This window comes from Podarcis muralis, chromosome 6, assembly GCF_964188315.1.
Source record: "Podarcis muralis chromosome 6, rPodMur119.hap1.1, whole genome shotgun sequence".
NCBI lineage: Eukaryota > Metazoa > Chordata > Lepidosauria > Squamata > Lacertidae > Podarcis > Podarcis muralis.
Genome location: NC_135660.1, coordinates 61,315,752 through 61,342,658, shown reverse-complemented (window position 1 = coordinate 61,342,658; position 26,907 = coordinate 61,315,752). Strand labels below are relative to the sequence as shown.

Sequence of the window (26,907 nt, the reverse complement as noted above, 5' to 3'; positions counted from 1 at the left end):
GCATCCATTTTTAGTGTCTTCTCCGCCAAAAGCCATCACAGAATTCTTCCAAATATTCATTAAAAATGAGTCTCTTGAAACCTGGAGTAGTTTTCTACAAGGATTTAGTGTGGAATTCCGTATTCTGCTGGTTGCATTCATAAGTTCAAACTTTAACATAGTGATTTTTACTGTTTTGTGAAAACATTTAATTGGCACTGATAGAGCTTTGTTACATAACATCCTTGAAAGTCTATGCATTATTGACAATGCCAAAGGCAATAAGATATTGAAACTAACCAGGTGGCATGGGGGCAGGATAACACTTCCTTCTTGTTTTAATTTTCAAACATATTAATCATCACAGCCTCACACTAGTGTTATGCCAATTTCAATTTTACAAAGCTTTACAGGTAGTTAAAAAAAGTGTTGTGCCATTCAGTAAATGTTACGAACAATAGGAAAATGCATGCTAAAAATGAGGTCAATTTTAAAAATACAGTCATTTAACAGATGACCAGCAATAGATTTTTATACTACAGTAGTCTTAACAGGTGGACAGTAATTTAACCAGAAACTCAACAGAAAAACTACTCAATAAAATGACAGTCTTCTTTTGATATTGTAATGCCCTGCAGAGTAAAATCTTTTCCCTGACATAACTCTGTGCACCTGTTCCCCTTTGCTACACTTGCCACACCATTCCATGAGAGGTTTTCAAAAGCTTAGAAATACAAATAATAAACCCAGTAAAAAACATTTATTATGATAAATGATAATGGGAAGGAAAGCCGGGCATAATTGTCTATGTGGTATGGGTTTTTAACATGAAAGCAGTCAAATATACAGAAGAGTCTCTTCATCACTGCCATTGGTGAGTGACACCGGCTGTGTTTGCTTTTCTCCTCTTTTCTGCCTCTAGAGGCTTTGGTGAGCTTGTCTGCCTCAGCCTTGTTAATCTTATCAGCCTTGCAACTGTTGGCAATTGCTGACAGAACTCCATTGATCTCCTCTTCAGCCTCGTCATCCTCCTCCTGGTAAGAATCACAATTGGACAAAACCACTTGTTCATCAGTTCCATAACACACATCCTTTAAATATCAGTCAACAATCCATTTTATCTAAGGGCTACAGATATACCAGTGCTTGGAACAAAACTAGTTCAGTTTAATAAAGTTCATTGAATTCAAGCGCTGAACTACACCTGAAACTAGTGCCCATATTTGCCAGCTGAATGGAACATGAATGACATTTGTTTTGGGGCAGAATGATTTCTAGGTCATCTTAAATTCATTCTCTTACATATGTATTTTTTTCTTCTTCACTCTTTAGACTCTTTGGGACTTGAAGCTTAAAGATTATAATTGTGGGGGAAAGTAAATGAAAACCATTCACATTTGTCAGATGCTGTGGTGGTTGCTTGTGAGTCTTTTACAGGTTTTATTGTTTAAACTATTTACAGTGCAGATCTACCAAGTTCATGTCCGTCTCAGTGACTTGCAGAATCCAGGAGTGGCCCCTTCCGGCTTCTCCCCCAACATAAGAACTTCAGCACCCCAAGTCTCCTCCTCCCCTCCTTGCTTTTCACCCCTCTGTGCAAGCTGGGCGACGGAAGTGGCGTGCCTCCCTCCTGGCCAGCCTGGCGAGGTGAGGTGCTGGGGCTCTTAGCAGCATCCTCGAGCCCTCTCTTCGCTTGGCTGGCCCCTTCCCTCTCTTCCTCACTGGAGGTGTGGCTTTTCTCACCGCTGGAAGAGGAACTGCTCCTCAAGAGTTTCGGAGGGCTCTCTGTATCCCAACGGCCCCCCTGCCTCCCTTCCCTATTCAGATGGCAGTCCACTGACAACATTCCACTGTGTTTGTTTAAATGTTTTCTTAGGCTTCTTAAGAAAAAAAACTACACTTCAACTCAGCAGGTTTTCTGGGCACAGCGGTAGAGTGGATAAGGACAAATAAGCTGGGTTTGAACCTTCCCCACAAGGACTTCTCCATGCACATTGATGAAAAAGGCAAATCTACATGTGCTTTACCAAAAAAAGGGGGGTCTTTTCTTTGTATTTGACATGAAGGAAACAATTCACATCTACAATGACCTTTGATGTTCTGGGAATCTCATCTTAGTCATGGCAACTAGGTTTTCGATCTGGCCAGATCTGCCCTTGGCTATTTAATTCTGCATTTTATTCACTAATCTTCTCAACATTAAAGTGGATCAGCTTCACTTGCGACTTTCCATTACGGCATAAACAATAATGTTTACATTGCTTAGACACTGGCGCCGTTACTTAGAAAATAAAAATACAAAATGCTAAGGGAAGCAACCTCCTTATCACTCATTGTAAACAGAAATGGTACAGATGATCATCTATAAACTTTTATGGACGCATCTACCTGGGCTGTTTTTCTTTTTTAGAGTGCTTTTTTTCAGTTGGAGGTATCTGGGGGTTTTTATGCTGAAATGATTTTTTTTTTTAATAAAAAAATTTTTTATTAAGCAGCAGGTTTATTGCGCAGCGGGAAAGGATGCTAAACACACATTCTTTTTTCTTTTCTGGTTTTCTGAAACTTGTTTGCAGGTGGCTGATGCTTTATCAGATTGCTTTTAGCTCCTTTATGTTCCCTAAGAGGAAGCTAAACCATGTGTGAAATCCAGCATCTGGCATGGCAAGTTATCAGCTTAGTGTCTGTATGTTAGAATATGCTCTTCTCTAAGGAACCTTAACAAGACGCGTTTCTAGCACAAGTTTACTTATCCTATTGCCCTAGCGAAGAGAAGAAAGAGAATCTATAATAGAATGACGAATACCTATCTGCTATACAAAATCTAGAGTATCAGGGGACATTTAAAGGACTGCTGAGGGGCTCTGAGAGAGAGAAGGGGGGAAATTAAACTGTTTCACATTACGAAAACCAACCTTGCATATCAAAAGGGAGCTCAACTTTGGAGCGTATTTTTAAATAGTAATGCTATTTACTCTGCTCTCCGTTCCTGCTCCTAAGGAGAGAATAGCAAGCAGATGGCAATATAAAAGGATATAAAAATCCGTTGCAGGATCTATGGAAAGCAACTGCACAACAGCTGAAACCTACTGGAAATTGCATCTGCTGCTGCCTCTTGCGTCTATTAATGGATGTGTTTGTTCAAATCCAACAGTCCACAGGATGGAGAAAAGAGGTCGCTTTGGTGGGAAGTTATCCATTCTCATGATTTTCTATATTGTACTGCCTACTAGAGAGCGCCACAACATTTATCAGGGATGGGAATGTGACTTGTCGGTAAGGGCTCTACACTTCTTACAAACATTTTCCCATTCTTCTTTTTGTCCGCTGTAAGATTTTGGATGGTGCAGGCCAATGAATTGCTAGCAGCTAGAATATATTTCTCAGTTCAGGTCCTTGGGACATTTGAGGATTCGTGTAGCACTGAATACATGTTTCTCTTTCTTTCCTTTCTACCTTCTTTCGCTCTGGATGACTGAAGCACAACATAAAGGCACGATGGCATTTCACATTGCACGGTGGCACATAACAGTGCTAAAGTCCTTACTGGTAGCAGAACAGTGTATATTCAAACCTCTCAGGGCCCATTCAAACTTTACAGGGCAATCAACATTGTTACTTGTCAGCTGTAGTTCTCTCAGTAAAGACCTGTAAGACCAGACGTGTGCCTGTAAGCACACTTGTCTACCATGTCTGCTAGTTCGCTTAGAAAAGTATCCCCCACAAAGCCCCAAAGGATTCACCAGGAGACCTGGAGGTGCCATGTGGCAAACACAGAGGTTGCTGTCACCAACACCTGATCTACCTGTGCAAAACAATGAACCAAGGCAGTTCAGGAAGGGTGGTGCCAGTTTTCATTGCACTGAGCTTCCTGCCAGTAACAAACTGGGGAGAGATATTCTACCTGAGTCTAAGCCCTGCTGTGCTGGTTTTTCATCTACAAAACCTTTTTTTTTTACATCAAGAAACATTCAGAAATGTGATGTCCCACCACAGTCTGAAATGACACTCTGTTCTACCATGCCATTCTGTTTCATGCTGGATCAAGACCATTGTGCTCCTGAACCACACAATAGTCACAATAAGACCATGATAGGGGATATATTTATTTCAGCATTTTTACACCGCTTTGGGGGCACAGAAAGGGCCTCAATGCAATAATGAGCAATAAATAAATAACACAAATTAATACCAGACATCAGCTATCATTAGCAGCAGCACATAAAAAGCTCTCTGATCAGGAGATGAGACAATATTAATCATAAAGACAATCTTTCAAGGTCTTTCTGAGCATTGAAAGGCAATTGGTCCTTTATACCCACCAACTGCTGATGGTTTACAGGGCAGAGCTTACCCTGATGATCCCACCTAGCATTCTTTTAAAAGTGCTGGGTCCAAGCCATATAGGATTTCAAAGTGATGGTCACCACTTTGAATTGAGACCGGAAAGAAATTGGGAACCAATCTGCAGTGAATAATAGCAGAAGCAAGGCAAAACCTGGTCATGCTACAGCAGGCAGGGAATGTATGTTGTAAAGAGCTGCTAAAAGTTGGAATCATGATATGCTTTCATAGCAGAGGAAGCAATGGACAGGAGGGTTTGAAGAGAGGCTATGGAAATCAGTAAATGGAGGAATTAAAACAAAACAAATACCTTTGTGAGTTTCTTCATTCCAGATCGATTAAGGGTGCAGAAGTGAGCTACTGCGTACTCCAGTAATGCGCCAAAGATAAAACTAAAGCAAATACCCAGGTAGACATCAATTGCCTTGATGAAGCAATTAGCATTAGGAAGTGATGTCCTGGCTCCCATCATAAGAGTTGTCATGGTGAGCACAGTTGTAACACCTACAGAAACAAAACGAGAAATCAGAGGTGATCTTCCATGATTAGCAGCAACACCATCTCCTGCTGCCTCTGAGCAGAAACTGCTCAATATTTACTTGACAGTGAGGTCTTCTGTCATCTCATTTTGACCCACCTCATTTGGAAGAAAATGCAGAAAATGTTTAACGTATGAAAATTTTGAGGTGTTATTAATACTTTGGATAAAGTTTACGGGACGCGGGTGGCGCTGTGGGTAAAAGCCTCAGTGCCTAGGACTTGCCGATCGCAAGGTCGGCGGTTCGAATCCCCGCGGCGGGGTGCGCTCCCGTCGTTCGGTCCCAGCGCCTGCCAACCTAGCAGTTCGAAAGCACCCCCGGGTGCAAGTAGATAAATAGGGACCGCTTACTGGTGGGAAGGTAAACGGCGTTTCCGTGTGCTGCGCTGGCTCGCCAGAGCAGCTTCGTCACGCTGGCCACGTGACCCGGAAGTGTCTCCGGACAGCGCTGGCCCCCGGCCTCTTAAGTGAGATGGGCGCACAACCCCAGAGTCTGGCAAGACTGGCCCGTACGGGCAGGGGTACCTTTACCTTTACCTTTTATAAAGTTTACGGTAAAGTTCTGCACCATGGTCAAAAAGGAGCAGAGTAAAAAAAAGGTAAGAAGTGAGGGTAAGAGATGTCTGAATTACTCTCTAAGTTAGTCTTGGAGAAACGATGTATGACATTGTGAATTAATTTTGGTGGTGAAAGGGAATACAAAGCCACCCAGTGAGCTTCATGCCAAGTGGGGATTGAACCCTGCTCTCCGAAGTCCTAGTCTGACACTGACCACTATACCGCACTTCTTTTCACATGAGCCACCATAACATGTAGACAGGCTTGGTGAGCACATGTTTTTCCATGTAGAAAGCCCCAAGTTCAACCCTTGAATTCTCTGGTTAAAGAATCTTTGATAGCAGGTGGCTGTAAAATCTCTCTCTCTCTGATCCTGGAGAGCCAATGTGAATTAAGAGTCAATGCTCTTAGACAGACCTAACTCGGTCTATTTCCATATTTTGTTGTTGCCACCTTTCCCACCAGTGCATGAGCCACATCTGATCATTACCAGTTTGAAAGGGAGCTATGTACATAAGGACATGCAGAGCTCCCTCCAAGGCGAAAGGAATGCTTCATCTGCCCATGCTTCATACTGATGCAGATCATGTGTCAGCTTGGGGACTTGGTGAGGTTGGTCAGTAGCTAGGGCATTGGTACCCAGTGGACAGGGCTAGCTCACTTGTACTGAATGCCGGAAGAGGGACACTGAAGTCCTGCATCCCCATGAAGTGAGCATTGCAGAATGCATAGGAGATACGTGCACCACAATAGCCCCACACAAGCAGTCTACTTCCGGGTAAAATCAGCCTGCAGTGAGGGAGGGAGGCTGTGCATGCAAGCTCTCCCTTCCCCCAACACTGTCCCCACAGCCCCCCATGAGTTGGAGTAATATCCCCCACACGTTATAGGCAGTGATGGACACCAACTTGGATGGCTTGAAAAGAGGATTAGACAAATTCATGGAAGATAAGGCTGTATAGATGGCTGCTGATCCGGATGGCTATGGTTTACCTACACCTACACAGTGGCAGTATGAGTTTGAGTGCCAGCTGAGGGAAACCACAGGAGGGGTGAGTGCTCTTGAGCTTGACTCCAGGTTGCAGGCTGTCCACAGGATGCTGAACTCAATGGACTACTGGTGGGTTCTTCTTGCATTCTAATGACACAGAGCCTTGCTTTTTCAGGTTTCTAAATAGCATGAGGAGCTTACACAAGAACAGCAGGCTCCTCTCTGCAATGGTCCTTCTTCCAGCTCATGGAGGGTGGTGGGAACAGTAGTGGTGGAGCCACTCTTCCACACATGTTACTTTTACCCAAGAATAAAACACCTAACAGAACCAATGTTTCCGCTGTTTCACTTGTTACACTTGCAGAGTGACTCTAGAAGTTCATTCCAGCACTGGCTGAGTAACATGAGGCTCCTTAGGCTCACTGCATCTGCCCTTCCCAGTTTCTAGGACTTGTCTGGTTAATGTACAGAGGAGCTGGAACACAGATCCCATGGTTCAAGGTTTACTGCATTACATAGGTGGTGGAGGAACAAAAATGCAGCAGCTTCCTCCATGTTAAAACACCATGGCCTAGCCAGGGGATGGGCAGTGCATCTGTGTCTTATTATTGTAGCTCACCTATGCAGATTCTGGCTGGCACTGAGGACTGGCTTATCCAGAATGACACCCAGGAGAGGACAACCAGCAAGCTGGATGGTACATATGTTTCAAGGATAAAATACAGAATGTTCCTCTTGAGCTCAAAATGGAAGACTAACTTTGGATAGTGCCCTGTGTAGTGAATAAAGAGAGAGATGCAATAAGTCATTTAGATTTCTTGACAATTTCTTCTTCATGTGCAAGTTTAAATAAAGCTTCAGATCAAATCTTTATTATTATGACCAGCATTAAGAAAACAAGGTAAGAAGCACACAGAACACATTATTTTAAAGCTTCGCAATTTTTTAAAGCACACAATTACCAACTTGCTAGTTCACCCGTCATACTTATATCTAATTTCTATTTAGTGTTTGCCCATCACTCTAAGCCAAACCATGGCTTAGTGCATATGTGTGAATTGGCTGGCCTCTGAAGAGGAGGCAGAATTCACTTTGCTTCTCCCCATGCTTTTCAGGTGGGTGAAACATGGCAGCTAACCCAAAGTTTGGCTTAGCGTGTCTTCCAAACCTGAGATGGTCTCCTCCTTAACCACAACTTGGCTACGCTGCCAGGGGTGTCACGGTGATCCACCCAGGTTGTCAGGGCGGCGCGTACCTCTCCTCACAAACAATCCTCTCCAGAGACTTCTGGCGTTTTACAGTGGTACCTCGGGTTACATACGCTTCAGGTTACAGACTATGCTAACCCAGAAATAGTACCTCAAGATTAAGAACTTTGCTTCAGGATGAGAACAGAAATTGCATGGTGGCTGCGCAGCAGCAGCAGCGGGAGGCCCCATTAGCTAAAGTGTTAAGAACAGTTTCAGGTTAAGAACGGACCTCCAGAACGAATTAAGTTCTTTTCCCAAGGTACCACTGTAATGGTCTTTATTTACAATATTTACAATGGTCATCAAGAGTTCATTATCATTCATCAGAGTCACTCAGTTCATGCACTGGTAGAGGTATCTTCTTATGCCGCCAACACCTCACAAAATGCGGGAATTTATCCCGCCTTTCAAGTCTCCTCTTGTCCAGAGCCTTGTAAGAGCCATCTAAATCTCTTGCCAGTCTCTGATCCAGAACTTAACCCTTGCTGTCCCTGTGGAGCTGTTGGCTCGCTTTCAGCCTCTTCCTGTCTCTCTCCCTCTGAAGACACTGCCCTTCCTTCGCTAGCTCCTCCAGCTCCCTCTCCCTCAGGCACAGCGTCCTCTTCTTCTACCCTGAAGTTCTCTCCCACATCCGGGGAACTCGAATGTACTGACTCAGCCCTGACACAGGGGAATGCCGCAGTGAGCTGCCCACAGAGTCTGCCTGGCAGACGCAAGCCCCATGCTGCCATTTTGGGCACCGCATAACTCCCAGGAAAGACATGTGGCTTGGGCCAGGCCTACAATAAGTGCCCCCCCCCGCGGTGTGCCATTTTGTCACCCCCTCAGGGATGACACCCAGGGCAGACGGCACCCACCCTTCCTATGCCCCTGTAAGCTGCCTAAAAGCCTGGAGATACAGCAAAGCAAGTACAAGTTGCTCCTCTGGGGCCTATGTCTGCTCAAGGAAGGACTACCACCCTGCAAATTTCATCTGATTGTAAAAAACAAATGTGAAATAAGATTTGCCTACTGAAATTAATGGGAAATGATTTAAATAAATAAATAAATAAAACCTCCCCCCCCCCCATTCCAATCAGGCACACAGTGAAGAAAATGGCTGGGGGGGGAAGCATGGAAATTAATCAAGCCACCAAAGGAAACAATGAAATGAATTGATATTATTTGCACATCCTTATATATATATTTTAAATCCTGGCTATACTTCATTTATTGCTAGAAAATATAATCCTATATAAATGAGAACAATGGCCTGCACTTTGCTTTTCTTTGCGTTGTTTACATATTCTCTCCCTGAAACATTCAGAAGTGAACATGTATTTTATTTTCTGATGAGCAAACAGGTTCTGCGTTCTCTCTGGGCAGAGCAGCAATATGGAATCATTAGCCTTCTTTGAGCACGATGGCTAGCCAGCAGCGGAAGCAGTGAGGAAAGCAAGCAGATGCCACTTATGTAAGAAGCAAGATACTGTCTGAACATGAAGTCTGCTAGTGGAGATCTGTATTTTTATACCTATTTATAGGCATTTGCTGTTTTAATGTGAGTTAGGACTTCAAGTCATGATGTTTCCTTAGTCAATGATGCTCTCAAATAAAAATCTTTAGTGGAAGGCAAAAGATTTATACGATCTGAGCAGAAACCAGAATATAAAATAAAAATGGCACAATGCACGTTGATTGAAACTTAAATGCAGAAGCATCTTATTGAGTTGTGAATCACAAATGTAATAGCTGGGATGGTATGTAAAAGAAGCTCTGTCTTCTGTGGAAGAGCAAATGTGTGCAGCATCCAGAAGGAAAATAATAATAATAATTCAGTGCTTCGGACTGTTCTTATCACACTGAGGCATGCAATCGGGGGGGGGGGGGGGGGAGTGGACCTGAAAGCCTTCAACTATGAGAACCAGGATTTGCAGAAGATGCAGCTCAGAGAACCTATTAATGGTTCCATCATCTGCCAGAGTAGCAGGCCCTGCAGGGAGAACATTCTTGGTGGTGGCCCCCAGAGGATAGAATCAGCTGCCTGCCGAATCTCACCAATTTCAGCATTTAAATGAGCTTTAAAGACATGTTTAGCTTCTATTGTTTAATGTGCTTAATTTATTTCAATTAGTTTTACTGGTTTGGGGTTTTTTGGTTTTTTGGGAGGCTATTCTTCTTGGCTTGAAAGTTTTGTACAGATGTTCTCTGCTAACAGAGACTGTAATCCTGTATACATTTACTTGGGAGTAAGCCCCCTTGAACTCAGCAGGACACCTGAGTGGGCTTGCATAGGATTCAGAAGACTTGGTATACAATAAAGGTTTTTAGTCAAGCAGTCAAGGTCCAGCAGCACAGCCAAGTTTTTTAAATTCATCATCATCATCATCCTAAATTTCTTTAATAAACTCAAGGTGGCATATAAAGGATTCCCATCCAGTCTACCATCCAGACATTGGCCAGATCCAAATCTGCTTAGTTTCAGCAGGAGCATCTCACTATTTCATGTATTTTACTATTATATTTTTATTCTGTTTTAATGCTGTGACATCTGTTAATTGCTGTGTTTTATATGCTGTTGGCCATTCTGGGTTCTTCTTCTTCTTCTTTTTTAAGGTATAGAATATGAGAAAGAAAGTAAGCATCATCATCTGCCTTCAGACCATTCCCAGCTAGCTTTATTGAAGTGAACTGGAAAGACAGAAAGGTCAGGAAGTAAGTAGGATTTTATGACTGTAAATGAACTCTTGAAGAGTTACCTACCTGTTTCATAGACAGCTTCAGAACTAGAGGTATAGTGGTCTTCTACTGTGTATTGCGCCAATCGAAGGGTTTCTAAGCCTTTAACAGAATCATTTCCCCTTGTCCAGTAAAACATGACATCATTTATATTATAACCCCCTGGGAATAGAAGAAGAGAGGAATTTTACTAAATATAGAAAATGTGTTTGTGTCCATATATGTATATGTCTTCTATTTTCTGGCAAAGCTTCTGTTAATTTCACTTCATTTACTGGTTTCCCAGAGAATCCTAGACTTTAGGATTTTAGTAAATGCCTAGGAAATACACAACAGGAAAACAAAAATCAAGAAATAGACCTCAGCTTCTAAATATTCCATGCTTCACACAGCTGCACAACAAATTGTTTCCATTTTTAAATCCAAAATTCATCTTCACAGCTTAAACTCCTCCATCCCTCACCTTAAATGGAGATATTTCATTTAAAGACCATCTGAAAAAGCTTGTGTGGCTATCTGTCTAAATTCGCATATGAATGCAACATTCACTTAGTAATAATATAACTAAACTTAAAATGCACAGATCCAGAGGTCGGTTTACACTTCTTTTTAATACGTGTAAAATCATACAGGCTGGCACTCTGCACGGTAAGAAAGGGTAAATCTAAAAATCCCCCTCCCATATGAATTGGCTACAGTGGCGTAGCGTGGGGGGTGCAGGGGGGGCCGGCTGCACCAGGCGCAACATCTGGGGTTAGGGCAAATCCACAGGTTAGGGGGCGCAAATCCACGGGTTAGGGGGCGCAAATTACTTGCCTTGCCCCGGGTGCTGACAACCCACGCTACGCCACTGATCGGCTAGAATGCTAGTGTCTCTTCACCAACAAAACAGCTACACGGGGGGGGGGGTGTTCTGCTGGTGTTATCAGTGTATGTTTTATGCTGGAGGCATGCCTTGAGTTCTGGGGGCAAATCATGACTTCTGTCAAATCCTGAATATAGGATTGCTCTGCTAGTAACTTTGTGAAGTGAAGAAAGGTAGGCTCCTGTGCTGACAATGCAAACACTATGTTGTGAGCGAAGGGCTGGGCAAGTACGTCCATTTTGGTTTCTCTTAGTTTCTCACTTTCCCAATCTTAAATTTGGTTCTCCACATTTCTACATCAGAGTACAACTTTTTAGAATATATATATATATATATATATATATATATATATATATATCCTGATGAAAATTCATCAGCATTTTAGTGGGAATGCCTCGTATACACATTTTTGCAAAGTGTTCCCCCCCCCCCAAAAAAAAATAGAATGTGGTTTTGTATGTTATTTTCACTAATGCATGCATTTATACACACACCTTACCCCAGTATATATAGACTTGAACACATTACTTGGCTTGAGAACTGCATTGCAAAATTTGGAGAGGCACAACTTTCAAAAGATGGCTCTGTTTCAGTTCTGCATTGTTTCAGAAAGTGTGACTCATGTAAGTTCACCTGTAAACGTGAACTAAACGGAAATTCTTCCCCCATTGTGATGTGAGAGTTGATCCTGTAAAGCTCACAGTGGAATACTTCCCACTGAAAGCTATCCATTCGGGCAACTGCAAAGGAGGTCATATTGTTATATTGGCCTCTGAAAATACTGCCCAGTCTTCACACATTTCCCTGCAGTGTATATACAAACGGTTGCTGCAGCAAATGTTAGTTATGAACACGAATATCAATACTGCTGCTTGGTGTCCTGCGATGTATATTGAGGTCTGCAGCACAATGACATTTACGCTGATGTGCGAAACAGCTTGAAGTGTCACATCAAACAGATTATAAAATGTTTCAGTTTCAGCCCGCCCAACTGTGCAAATAGCCAAAGGAGAGCAAAGAATTTCCCTGAAGCCCCGGAAGACTAAAGAGAGCGCTACTCATCCATTTGGCTTCAGTAAGCCCCCTCTGCATTCTAAAGAGCAAGGGAAAGCTGAATAATGAGGGGATTTACAGGATATTCTGCTGCGAAAATAAATACTGATTTGTATTTTTATTAATTCCCTTTGTGGCTGCAAAGGCGATTTTAGGCACACAAGCAATGTGAAATTCCTTCTTTTCAGAACTCCCCTTGGAAAAGGCAGGAGACAGGTGTCAGGCTACTAGAATCCAAAGAATTGGCTAGTTGGTGCAAATCAGTACATGGGATAGCCAAACCTCATTTCCCCGCCCCAGCACTTCCATCTTTTCAGGGTTCAGCCTCAGTATATTCACCCCATCCAGTCAATCACTGCTGCCAAACTCCAACATCTCCACAGTCTCTTCTGATTCCAATGGAATGGAGAGCTAGAACTGTGTGCCATTAGCTTACTGGTGACCCTGCGCTCCAAATTAAGCCCCTGTTCCATGGCTCCCTCTCTCAATATCTCCTCCTTGCCTCATTATCCTATTTCCTCTGCCCATTTTAAATAAATGAGTTATTAGAGCAGACTTAGGAATAGCATTCCATTCCTTCACAAAGTTTCCAGAATTTAAGTGGCTATTTGGCCAGGCAAACTTCTAAAATATTTTTATATTTATATCACCCCTTCTATCAGCTTCCCATTTCTCTGCCTGTTCCCTGTGCCATAGTATTGTTAAGGTTCTGTTTTAATTGTTGTATCCCAGCCAGGGACCTTAGGGTGAAGGGTGGGGAAATCATTGCCATCATCTCTTGCCCCGAGGATTGTTGTTGGCATACGTCTGTGTCAGGAGACAATGGAGGAGTGTGCCTTTGTCAGTGCAGTCAAACTGTTGGAAGGTTATAGCACCTGTTGTGGCTGCAGAGACCGATACAGGAGAGACATGTTTTGTTACAGCCAGGGCAGATGAAGGCATCTGGTTGTCCCACTGCAGATGCACCACAGCATTTCTCCTCTCTGCACTCCTCTCAGTGGTCATTCCTCCTCTGGTCGCTGCTATGGATGCATGACCTGACTGTCTCCAGGCACTGCAGTCATCTACAAGGGATTTCCACACAGTGAGGTTGATGTTGCCAACCTTTGTGTCATGTTTGCAGACATCTTTGGAATGCAGAGTTGATCTGCCAACAGGCCTGGTGCTTGAAGCCAGCTCCCTGTGGAGCACATCCTTGAAGGAAATCCTGCCATCTTCCATTCTGTGGACCTGACCAAGCCAGTGTAGATTATGCTGAACCTCTTCCATGTTGGTCTGTCCCCTGGCTACTTCCATCCTTTCCACCTGTTAATCGCTGCTAAACCAACCGTTTGCTCGTCCTTCACAGAAGCTACACTGAAGATATTCTGACAACTCTGATCTCTGAGAAGCCAGCATGTCCATGCACATTCTGTGCCATAAACCCAGTTCAGATAATTGGTGTCAGAAGCTTTCCTTCCAGCTAAGGTTGTGTCTGCATGGGAATCTCCTGCTGTTTAATGTGTATGGCCTTTAAGTTCTAGAATGTCATGAACTGGCAGGATGGCAGTGAGGAGGAAGAGGATCCTGGCGAGGGGGGTAGCCGGGACTAGGACACACCAGGGCAAGCTGGGAATGGAGAAGGCAGTACTCACAGGGTGACAGATGGTGAGGGCATGTAGGACAGTATACAGTAACCAGAGCGGCAGGACCCATCCTCAGAGCCAGAGGGCCCCCTGCCCCCATGAACATGGTGGCCTCTGAGGGATAGTGAACAGCAGGAGTGGTGCTCTAGGAGGCTGAGGCAGGCAAGGGCCCATTGCCCAGCTCCCTAGCTGGCCAGGTGGAGCTCGTTGGCTCTGGAAGGAGGGATGTGATTTCTCAGCTGGAGTAGACTCTGAGCAGGTGAGGGTCACATGCCTCATCAACCCCAGATGCTTCAATCAGCCTGCAAAGTATGAAAAGGAAGCAGAGCTGAGGTGCTGTGTCTGCTCAACTGCCCTTGTTGATGGACTTTGGCCTGGATGCTCCTGGGCCTCTGCAGGACTATGCTTTGAATTTGACTCTGGGAGGTCTCCTGAGTGGGGGACCTCAGACTTCCCTACTTGGATTGAGCCTGGACTGCATTTCCTGGACTTTGGGCTTTGCTTGTATGGTTGACCCCCGGGCTTTGGACTTTGGACTGGACATACTGACTTGTGGACAGGTAGGCCCAGGGAGTATTTTGGAGGAAGGAGTATTTTGGAGCAGAACATACTCGGTGATTTTTGTTGCTGCTGTTAGAAGGGCTTCCTAGTTTCTTTCTCTTCACACTGGTGGAATTTCAGACCCATCTTATTTTTATACCTTAAAAGCCTGTTTCAGGTTAACTAAATATTTAGAAATGAAAAGGGGTGGGAGAATATTTTTCTGCACCTGTTTGTGTGGGCACACTGTCAAGTGTGTATTTTATTTATGCACACACACACTGGTGGCTTTCCCTTCCATGTTCTATTCTATCACCACTGCCTTACCTGCTGCTTAAGGAAGAAAGAGAACTCTCTCTCTCTCTACAAATCCAGTGTGAAAGGTATGGAGAGAATGATGCCATCTGGACACTGATTGCAATGATACCTATTCCATTGCTTCTAGTATCTAAAGAAGATGAATGGTATACTATTGAGGCTTTTGCAGGGATAATTATAATTTGTGTGTGTTACAAATCTGTTACACCTGCAACAGATCTTGTAATCAAGAGTGTTATAGTTATTGATAGTATAAATGTGCATATTTTTTAAAAAAATTGTCCCTGAGGATGCCTCAGTAATTGTCTCTATAGCGTAGATCCTGAAAGGAAGGAAGAGAAGGTCACACCTGCAATACAGGTGTGATCAACATGGCAAGGGAAGAATTAAGAGGGTGCATTTAATCCTTCCCAAAACAGCCCACACAACTGTTCCTTTCAACTAGGTTCAGTCCTTATGCGCATATTAAGGCAATATGAAATTGTGTGAAATTTCCGTAGAGGTTATTCTAGTTTATTGCTGCCATTCTAGGAACCGGCTGTCATAGCGGCCATTACTGCAATCAAGTCTGCAAACCTGAGGCTGTTTGCTAAATCCTGCACTCAGCGGCTACAAATGTTGCCATTCCCCTTTTCCAAAAGCCTGTTATAATCTGCTTCTAATTGAGAGTCCTTTGGCAATACTACTTGTTTTCCTCCAGATGTACACATTATTTCCAGTTAACAAGGGTTTGTTTGCCTTTTTTTGGTGCTAGAAACCTTTGCGTATTCATATTGACTGTTTTGACAAGGGCACACTGATTATTTGCAGCTTATTTTGAGAAGACAGCACTATTTATCCAACAACTGTTCAAACTGAACCAAGAAGGGTAGAAGTGCCACACAGATATGGACTGGATCATTATAGATTGCTCAGTCATTTCTGATCTTGATTCCCCTACCCTAGAAAGTGAGCGACAAATGTCATGTGATCCATTTTTATTGCATTGCTATGTTTTTCCTTCATTCATTCCAGAGACACTTGTGTGCTTGTTGAATGGCAGATGGTATCATTCAGAAACCCTTTGTTTTCAGGTGCATAAGGATTTATTTATCTATTTTGCTTCCTGGGGGAAATGCATAAATACAGGGCTTTGTTGATTTGTATCTCTTTAAAGTCATAATTGTAACTCTTTCCACAATTTTTTTTTTTACTGTTTATTACTACAGTTCTCACCTGGGGATGGATTTTTATTTATGCTACTAATTTCAGTTCATTGTTCTCTATATTTTAAATTCTATTATGGAGTTCTCCACCACCTCCCTGTAAACCACCTTGAGGGGGGTTGTCATTTCGCCTTGTAAAGCTGTATAAAAATACTTTTTAAATTGGGGGGGGGGGGCGAATGGTGTATGTAAATACACAGTACATCACTTAATAGTATAAAAAAAAGATTGCAAACTGAATATGGCGCAATCCATCAAACACTGTTTCTATGCAAGCCTCACTGAATAACAAAATCAATCCAAATTTTAGGAAGCCAGCATAATTTACATTGGGATAAATTATGCTAGTGTAATTTACCCCTGTTCCAAACTCCGCTCAGGAGCACGGTTAATGCTGGCTGAGCCAGCCCGAGTGCGGGGGGGGGGGGGGCGGACACAAAACATTTGTTTTGACTTGTTTTTAATACTGCGTTTTAATGCTGTAACCTGTCCTAGGACCTTAGGATGAGGGGCAGCAAATAAATAGTGTTTGGCTTGCAGCACTCTTTTGACTATTATAAATTCTGCTGAGTTACTAGGTCACATGACCAAGCTAAACAAAGTTTGGAATAAGTTTCCCTCTGACCCACCCTTGCAATGCCCTTGCCACTCCCCTGGCACACACTTTTTTTGAGACTTGTTCCCACCATGACTCAACTTAGAATTAAAAAAAGCCTTTAAAAACGTTTTTCTCTTTCAATATTATGACTAAAGATTCCAATTCATCACGAAATACAGTAAGTTAAGAGAAATTTAGAATATATGGGATCCTGATTCAGAGTGAATATTTGGCCGGGTCATCTGTGAGCAGTAGCTTACAATGATGTAGTCTAGTCATAACTGAGCATGTAACCTACACAACAGAAACTGTATTTTATCCACCTCTCTAACACTGGAAGCATTTTTTATTCTGGACATTTATTTTATCCCCCACTAGGCTATGTTTATCAAACTAGGCAATACCACAGCTTTTTATTTTAAGGGGGAACATCAGGATCATTTTATTTCCCCTATAAACTTCATGTTCCCTGGAGGCATCTAATGTTGGTTTGGAGGTTCTAACAGCTATAATAGGGCCAATTCTGCTAGAATAAAGTCAACAAATATTTGCTCAGTTTTAGAAAATGAATGTGTGGCCCACTTTGTGAATAATTGTGCAATTGAGTTTTGCTTGCATGAATGGTGTCAGAAGTTAAGACTAAGCCGGCACATTCAGATGCTTTCAGACAGAAGACATGGAAAACATAGATTGCTGTACAAGACTAGGGCACAGCTTTATAGAAGAAGAGAAATGTAGCTTGAAGCACCGATATTTTAAATGGTCAGAAGTCTTGAACTGAGACTATTTGGAGAGGTGGAGAGAATTTGCCTTTGTGGCTATAATCCTGCACAGATTTATTAATGGGATTTAGGCAGCCTGGCTGTGCAAAGAGTGGCAGTCAAGAACTGCATTTGTAATAACTTTACCTGACTGTAAAGGCTGAAATGTGAGCACTGGCCTTGCCAATCACAGACCCTCCAAGCGTCTGTTTTCCAGGGACAGTCCTAGATTTACAGAAGCTGGCCCAGTTCCTGATTTCATCCCAGGATGTGTTGCTTTTCCTTAGAACATCCCTATTTTCAATTGAGAAATGTTGGAGGATATAGTTGTCTGACCTCCCTGAACCACCCGAGTGGCTGGGGCAACCCAGTCAGATGGGTGGGGTATAAATGTTGTTTGTTTGTTGTTATGGAATAGGAGAAGTGTTGGAGGGTATGCAGTCAGATACACAAATCTACCTTATGTGTATGAAAATATGCCAAAGAATTCTGTATGAAACCGAGCAAGGAATTGCTCTTCTGATTTAAATATTTATTCAGTCTTATTTGTCTACAACATTTCTTGAGACATTCTAAGGCCTGGTTGAGGCGTTATACCATGGCTCCCAACTGTCTGTGCTTTGTTAGAACAGAAAGAAGAGGAGGAGGAGTTTGGATTTGATATCCTGCTTTATCACTACCCGATGGAGTCTCAAAGCGACCAACAATCTCCTTTCCCTTCCTCCCCCACAACAAACACTCTGTGAGGTGAGTGAGGCTGAGAGACTTCAGAGAAGTGTGGCTAGCCCAAGGTCACCCAGCAGCTGCATGTGGAGGAGCGGAGACATGAACCCAGTTCACCAGATTACGAATCTACCGCTCTTAACCACTACAAGCAATGAGCTCAAACACTCCCTCCTCCTCTCTTATGCAATGACTTAAAGTTTCCCATAGAATCTAAACCAGAAACTTGTGGTTTAAGTGTGCCTAGAAGCCAAACTATGGTTTTAATGTATTGTTTGGAAACCAGGACTGTAGGCAGTGCTTAAACCATAGTGTCCCTGTTTTGGTATCATAGAAAACTGATCTAACAAACCGGGAAGCCTCTTCTCAAGCTGGCCAGATGACAGAACAGGAAGGCTGAAGAGCACTTCCGTGGCTTTGCTTGCATGCCATACGAAATCCTAGTTTGTAACAAACTCACGTTTAAGGTGACTGAGCTTCTGCATACTGCCCCAAAGCTCCCATGGTGTCGCTTCTGGATCTTGCTGCAGACAAAGCAAGCCAGGGTCTGGCTTGTCATGTGCTCCAAACCTGAGCTCATAGTTTGCTTTGCTTTGCTTTGCTTTGCTTTGCTTTGCTTTGCTTCATACAAACCCACAAGTGGTAGCTAATATTTGTCCTTACCTTGCTGCTCATGTTTTTTGGGGGGGGGAGGAAGCAAAGCATGAGCCCGGGTTCAGAAATCACAAGAAGCCAAACTCTGGCTTGTTTTGGCTGCAGAATGGTAGCATCAGAAATTTTTGCCACCGTGCATCAGTACATTAGATTATAGTTAGTCCTGTCCCCATGCAAAACTGGTATGAACCAGATACTGATGAGTCTATCCAACCCTATCTCAGCCTCTTCAGAACCTACATGGGTTAGAAACCATAAAACATCAGGCTAGTGAGATACAGTAGTTTTCATTTGAAATGTTGGAATTATCAAGGCACCCAGCAACAGGAAAGAAACAAGTACATTTTCTATATACGCACAGATTCTCCGGCCCAATGCATGTTTTATTACTGTGCAGCTGAGCAACCTCTTCTGTGTGGTCAGAGGTCCAGCTGAAGTACTTCTGTATGCTAGAGGCAATCATGCCGCTTGCTTAGATCTCACCGGATACTTTCCACATCTGCTCCTGTGGAGGCTTTGCACTGACATGGAAATATTTCAGTGGGTGGGAGCCCTACATGGCTGCCACTCATTAAGAGAAGAGCAGAGCCCTGCTGGAGCAGACCAAAGGCCTGTCTAGTCCAGCATTCTGCTCTCACATTGGCCAATGAAAGCCCACCAGCAGGACCTGAGCACAGGAGTTCTCTCCCACTGTTTCTCTCTGGCAACTGGTACTCAGAGGCATATTTTTGAACGCTGAGCCTCAGCTGCAGAGGTTTTAACTTCTAAATCCTGCCTCAACTAATTATTCTAGAGCTGCTGAAATCCTGCTGTCAAGGAGCAGGCCAGCAATAAAACACCCAGCACCAGCGAAGTTAACCCAAAGAAACCCAAACTCTGCAGACCTAGTGATCGCAGCAACTCTTCCCTGTAGATCTTGCCCCAATAAGGCATTTCTGAGGACTGAAAGTCCCGCCTCCCCACCACTCTCCAAGACTCCTTCCCCCATCCACCTGAGGCTCCTTCACCTTGTCTCTCTTTCCTCCACCCTCTTCCATCCTCTCCATGGCCTTGGAGACCAGGGGAGCTGGTCACAGCAGGAGCGGGGGGACTCCATGGCTTCTTCAGCAGCTTGCCCCCACTCCTCTTCAGCCTCCACTTCGGCTTCCGATTTTAAACCACTCTGCCCGACTAAACCCTGTTGCCTCTTCCACTTCGGACATCACCTCCTCCCAGTCTGCTCCCTCTTCTCCCTCTGTGTCATTCCACCACTAATCCCCTGGCTCTGAGACATCTTTCCCCTCGGGGTTCCCCATCTGCTGCTTTCCACCACGCCTCTGCATCCAGCTAGCCCACAACACCGTCCTATTGAATTCAATGGTGCTTTCTCTCAGGTAAGTGGGCTTAGGATTGCAGCCTAGCACTACCTGGGAGCTTCCTCTGTAGCACTCTCTCTCCAGTGTCCCTGCAAACGGGCTCCCTTCCCTGCCCCCTGCCCCTCTCTTTGTTAGAGGTAATAAAATCACTTACAGCTTTCCAGTTGCAAGGTGCACGTCTGTTTGTCCATAGGGTATTTAGTCAAATCCATACTACAGGCAACTGTTGTAGTTATCCTTTAAAAGCAAAGTACAGATGGTTACCATCCATGCATCATACTGAGCACTGAAAATAGAAACAAATTATCCTACTTATTTGAGCTTTTTAAAAAAAGGCAAAACATATGGCTAGGGGGGAAAGATTGGCTGATGTTTTTTGTCAAAAGACAGCTAGGGAATAAAGATGTGAAATTATTAGCTCCTTTACACCCCACTTCATTCTGAATCTTAGCAAAAATGAGACGGTGGAAAACAAAAATGGTTAAAAACAAAGGCAGTGCATGACGGTAAGAAAACGGCAGTATTGTAAGTTAAAAGGCGTAAGCAGCAGCCCCAAAAATGGAAGAAATATTTAACATCAAAGGTTTGTAGTAGTGATGATGATGATGATGATGATGATGATGATAAAAATAATGCATGCTGCCTGGGTTACCCCAGGGACTCTGGGAGGCTTCACCCAGAATAAAAATGTATTCAACTCACATATGGAGGAAACCTGATAGATCTTCACTGGGAGGGCATTTCATAATGATGGCACTACTGCTGAAGACCCTGTCTCTTGGGCACAATGTCTCACAATTGTTTGAGTGCTGGTCTCTGGCCTGGGAGACCAGGTTTCAAATCATTAGGTGACCTTGGGCCCGTCACTCCTTCTCAGTCTAACCTGCCTCACAGGGTTGTTGTGGGGGATCGAATGGGGAGGGGGAGAACCATGCCCACCACCTTGAGCTCCTTGGAAGTGAAAGGTGGTATATAAATGGAATAAATAAAATAGAAACCATGCAAAATTACAGTACAGTCACCATCATCTCCCTTTGTCTCAGCACCCTACTGCAGCTTCTCCCAACTTGGTGCTCACCAAAAGTTTTGGATTACAGCCTCAGGAGACCCAGCAAGTGTGGAGAATGCCCGGGAATGATGAGAACTGTAGTTTAAAACATCAGGAGGGCACCAGGTTGGGAAAGGCTGATATACTGTAACTGCTTGTGTTTGCGCAATTGAAACAACAGCATATTTTCCTGTTTATCCCTGTCTTCATTTCCCTTTCTATGTTGCTTTGCTTTTTGTCTCTAGTAAATGTATTTTTTAATTAGTTGGATTGGGATTTACTACATAGATAGATGATAGATAGATAGATAGATAGATAGATAGATGATAGATGATAGATGATAGATGATAGATGATAGATGATAGATGATAGATGATAGATAGATAGATAGATGATAGATAGATAGATAGATAGATAGATAGATAGATAGATAGATAGATATAGATTAAGCGCTTCAGTTGGAATTGCTTCTCTTCCCTTTTTATATCCTGAAAAAGGTTACCCCAATTGTACAGAAACAAATTTTGAAAATAGTTTATAATATTTCAGTTCATCTGCTCTGGCCATCAAAGTGAGAAGGATGTCAAGGCAACACAGTCCTCGCTATGAACTGCCTTCATGACATTATCAGCTAGTCAGATCTTACTGGCCATGTGACATTGTCAATCATCATCACACTGACTATGTAACCCCATATTGTTGGCTTCACATATGCAGCATGAAGCAATCCCTGTTTTCTTCCTTTTAAAAAGATGGTGCCAGAGGATTTACTGATGAGGCAGTGAACATCTGAACTTGAAAAGAGGTCACAATTCATTCTAATCAATCTCAGAGGGCTCTTTGAAAAAGCACTCTTTGGGCAATGAGCATACCTTATGGCATAAAGGACTGTTCCATTGGGATATATTCTTATTAGACGGTTTTCAACTGTGATATCATGAAGAAAAGACTTTTTTGAGTCCACTATAAAGGTGTCTGGTACCCAAAGCATCTCCACAAGGCGGCCATCTAAGCTTAAGCTCTTGTTACCCTCAAAACAAAGGCGTTCATCAGTCCATCGTTGTCTTAGGAATATGGTAGCTGTGTAATCCTGGGAAGAGAGCACAGTTTAAAACAGACAGCTAACTAAATACATTATAGCACACATACCCCTTTTGTTTGATCTGCTATATGTATGGAAACAACTATTATTAACTCATAGCAGTTTCAAAAGGGATAGGTTCTCAATGACAACTCGCTACATGCCTTTTGTGAGTGAAATGCTGTTCTCGCACAGCACTGGATTCAAGCTTAGCAGTATGAATTAAAATGGCCATGTTGCCCCAAAGTGTTTTAGTGAGGTGTTTTGTTTTGTTTTTTTAAATGATATTGGTTCCTTATTCTGAAAGTCTAGCAGAGATGCTGGAAGCAAAAGGAGAACGAAAGAGTTTTCTGTTATACTTAATACAATATGAAGTAAGAAAAGAAAAGAAAATACTACTATACCATGTTTATTTCCGATATTGTGTCAATGCTTGCTATATCCATACTCATTCCTACGGAGACAGGACCATCTGAAATAGATGCACAAACATAACACACAATAAAATTAATATTCAGTCTATAGTAAGAGGTTGTGGTCTTTGTTTCGGTACTGAGAGTTCATCACTATGCTGTGGCAGATTACATCAGACTGGAGCTAAAAGCAGGACTTCCAAGGTCACTTTTTCTGAGGGAGAAAGATTAGTCTCACAGGAGACTCACAGAGGTGGTTTCGGAGCAAACATGTGAAGACAATTGAGCACATTTTGGAGTTGTTTAGCCAGCGTTAGCAGTTTCACTGGGTAGGGCTTCCTGGATAGGAAACAGTGCACAAATCCCTATATCACAGAAATACAGTGCAATGTATCCATTTGGAAATAAGAATGCACATCAAAAATTGCACATTAAGGCCAAATGTATTTTTTTAAAAAAAAATACTGATGTTAATTTAGCAAAGATGTTTAATACTAAAATCATATAATGACTTGGAGGGAGGGGGTCTGTTTGATTCAATCCAGAAATAATTAATTTAATCCTGTTCATTAATTTCAGTGTGGGTCTACTCTGTGTAAAACACTCGGTATATGCATCCTTCCATGTTTCTGAAAGCTTCAGCAACCCTGCTGTTATTTAAGTAGTTCAAAGAAATGCTGCCCACTTTTCTGCAGTTTTGGGAATGATATAAAATTGACAAAACTGCAATGAGGGTTCCCTTCGCTCAGTGACTTGCATCCTTCTGCTTCATCCAGATGTCCATTGATGGTGCAATTGCTTCTGGGTTTGGCATGTGAACAACTTGCAAATGTGTCTGAGGAGTTATTCTTCAGAGTTTAGTCTTATTACAGAAGAGGTCTTTTCAAATTTAGTCCCAGCAATTCACCTTAAGACAGGAGGAGTGGATACTGTTTGAAAATTTCCAATATTTAAAGGAAAAAACAGTTGCTGCATTTAGTGAAGCCAAATGGACTTTGCATCTCAATAGATGAAATTTCCAGGTAAGTAGTCATGCAAGTCAGTTGCAGCAAAAACAAGAGAGGCCTCATTTGAATGTAATGATAAACTGCAGTTTATCACTATGGCAATGAGCTCAGGCAAACTTTGGGTTCTCCTTCCTTCTTCCTTCAGCATGACCACTAGGAGGACACTGAAAGCTTCCTTTCTTTTTTACAAATAACAATTTGCCCTTTTGTCCAGATATGGACAAACTTTGGTTAGCTTTAAGTTGTTTTAATGAAACAATCCAACTTCAAACCTTGGTTTATGAAGCTGGTTTATTCTAGTAAACCATAGCTAAGATCAGTGGCATATGGTGAATTTTTTCGTAGGGGAACAATTAGGGCCAGAGGTGCCAGCTTGCAAGGGGGTGTGAACATCGCACCTCCTTCTCTAAGCTGGGCAGAAGTTTCCTGGGCTTTGGGAAGGAAGCACCAGGGGGACTAGCCTAGTCCCTCTAGTCCACTGATCTCACACCACTGACTAAGATCAACCACCGTTTAGGGTGAAAAGTTCCAATCTCTTTCTTGGAGAGAAGGAAAGGGGAGGCTTGCATGGCAGAGACTTACCTGGGCTCATTCCCATAACAATAAACCACATTTAGCATTATTTCCAGTCGTAACCAGAGAGTCTTGTTGCACCTTAAATACATAATCATCTTCTTCACCAAACCTTTATTAGGCATTACAAATATAGGCTATCATAAAACATCCATATATAAAAATTTAAAATATATACAAATAAACAGTCATGTAAAAATATGTAACAATGAGGATTTTCATTGGAATTTCTTCCTGCTAAATAGTGCCATTCACCACTCTAAGAGATACTACTGATAAAAACTCAGCCACCCTTGCAGTTACTTCCAGGTTAATGTCATACAGATAGAATCTGATATTTTCATTGTGCCGTGATGTTAGACTACCCCAAAAAGGAGATAGCTTGCATTTGCGTAGCTGGTTGTACAATGGACAGTAGAAAAGAATACGTTCTCCTGTGTCTGGCACATTCAAAGAACATCCGCAATGTCTATCGTTTCTGGAGATGCTTAAATATCTGCCCTTGACAGAAGCCGAGGGGGAAACGTTCAGTTGGGCTAACATAAAGGCCCTACGTTGGACTGCAATTATTATTTTTGAAATATAAGTGACCCTGTTGTCTGGCGTATTTAAACCATAGAACTTGGGGGAGCAAATTTTATTTACAGCTGGCTTGATGTTTTTTTTAGTGTCAATCGGATTTGAATATTGCAATAAATTGATTGCTCACTTGAATTATGCAAGAGTTCCAAGTCAATACCGATAGATCTGATTTTGCTATGTAAGAGCTGAAACCATCCGGATTTATAAGAATCCTGAAGTCAGAGAGCAGATTCAAAGGTTGGCAATGGAAATGGCAACGCAACCACAGTATTTTATAGTGATAGCCTACACCCAATATTCCATTGTGTGTGTACCTAGTTCTGCACACATTGCCCCTTACTTGATTGGACTTGGAAGCTCCAGGATACATCTCAAGAAACTTGGCTTTACCTTATCTAAATCACTATTATATGCTTGTATCCATATTGGGATCCCAAAAAGTATCTGGGATGACACTTTAGCTTGAAAAATTTGAATAGCAGCTAGTATAAATTGGTTACCTTTCTGAAAATAAAAGCAAGCTACCAACCTGAGTGCCACAACCAGAGAGTTTTGTGGCACCTTAAATGCATAATAACGGTTGTAAGTCTTCAAGACTCTTTGTTGTATCTGATTGATAAAATGATTAAATGTGTTGTAATAAAATAACCAGATAACATATGCGAGATTTATTCCTCTAATGGTAAACTGGTAAAATTTGACCAAATTGTAAAAAAGATTGATCCCAAGATCCTTGAGCTTACCTACTGCATCATTACGGGAAGTTTTTGAATTTATTCTTGCCTCTCTCCAGTAGATGGCAATAGAAAACTATTCCCTTTTCCCATCTTTGGAAGGCCAGAGGGCTAAACCAATAAAGGTTAAATATCTTACGATAGATGTGAATGCTTTATTTTGCAATGAATACTGGATTAATATGTATAAAGTGGAAATTATTACTTTTATTCAATCTAATGAATAAAACAGTTTTGCAATGAAATATCATTTGATGAGAGACAAGGATGCATAGAATGCATTGAAGCTCAACTAGAAATTTAACCTATTTTACTAGGCACTACACCACACTAAGGTTACTTCCAATGCAAAGTGAAGATTGTGTTTAAATGCCCCAGAATTCTGTTTTATGCCATTACACATCATCAGCTTCTTCAAATAGTTCAATAAAATATTAGGCAATGGTGGTAGGATGTTTAGAACTGAGCATTCTAATGCAGTCATCTGCTTCTGCAACCCACACTTTTAACTTCTTGTTTAAAAAACTGAAGGTGAAGAGCCAACAGTTTCACATCCAAATTTCCCACGAAACCAGGGATTCTGCTGTAGATTCTGCTTTGGCAGCAAAGCCAGCCAAATCTTGAAATTCAGCATACCCTGAGATGCAACCTGTTCAAACTGTGGTGTGTTTTGTTGTTCCATATTTCATTCTCTGTATTCAAAGCATCTGTCTCCCAGGTCAACAGGGGGGGAGGAAAATCAGCACTAAAACATCTGTCTCTGCTTTAGTCTAACTCATTTCACAATTATTTAAAAGGAGGGGTTTAACGTGGAGCCCTGTGCATCCCTCAGTAGTTGTAAATGATGTTCAGCAACCCACTTTAAAGTAAACATACCATTCTAAATTATTAACTGGGTAGATGGTATAAAACTGTATTACTCCCCAGCATCTAATATACCTATATGAAATTTGATCATTATTTATAATTATGCATAATGCATAATTTGGAGCATATAGCAAGGATTTTGTTGTTGTTTGATGCTGCTGCTGTACAGCTGAAGAAGCAAACTGGATACTTTCTCCTCAGTCTTTTTATGGTTTAAATACACGCAGAGAAGTGGGTTCTTTTTCAGCAAACAGGGGAAAAAACAACCTCTGGTTCTTCAGCATTTCCAACTATTATTTTTACTAGGCACTCTGGTATCACTTGAAAGTGCACAAGGAGCCGGTGGTGTTCCCTAGAGATCTAAATTATGAAACATGTCACTGTTATGACAGGGCTGTAGAGGTCATAAGTTAACACTAAAACAGTCTATATAGTACGGACGATAGCAGACAACACATTTCCCTTCTAGCACATGGCTGGATTCCTTCTGATATCTGGATCTTCTTAGTTAGCGAATGTGTTCTTTGCAC

At 42.3% G+C, this 26,907-nt stretch overlaps 1 protein-coding gene across 1 annotated transcript in view; it reads right to left on the bottom strand.

The window, feature by feature from the left end:
• Positions 1-286: 286 nt before the first annotated feature.
• The window catches only part of LOC114597355 (gamma-aminobutyric acid receptor subunit pi-like), a 43,099-nt gene continuing 16,478 nt past the window's right edge, over positions 287-26,907 (bottom strand). Inside the window, exons 4-10 of the mRNA XM_028729854.2 lie at positions 22,606-22,673; positions 21,993-22,210; positions 20,227-20,309; positions 10,400-10,537; positions 7,027-7,179; positions 4,631-4,824; positions 287-1,013 (exon numbers count right to left, since the gene is read on the bottom strand). Of these exons, the coding sequence (XP_028585687.1) occupies positions 705-1,013; positions 4,631-4,824; positions 7,027-7,179; positions 10,400-10,537; positions 20,227-20,309; positions 21,993-22,210; positions 22,606-22,673 (1,163 nt within the window). The 3' untranslated portion in view covers positions 287-704. The remainder of the gene's footprint in view (positions 1,014-4,630; positions 4,825-7,026; positions 7,180-10,399; positions 10,538-20,226; positions 20,310-21,992; positions 22,211-22,605; positions 22,674-26,907) is intronic.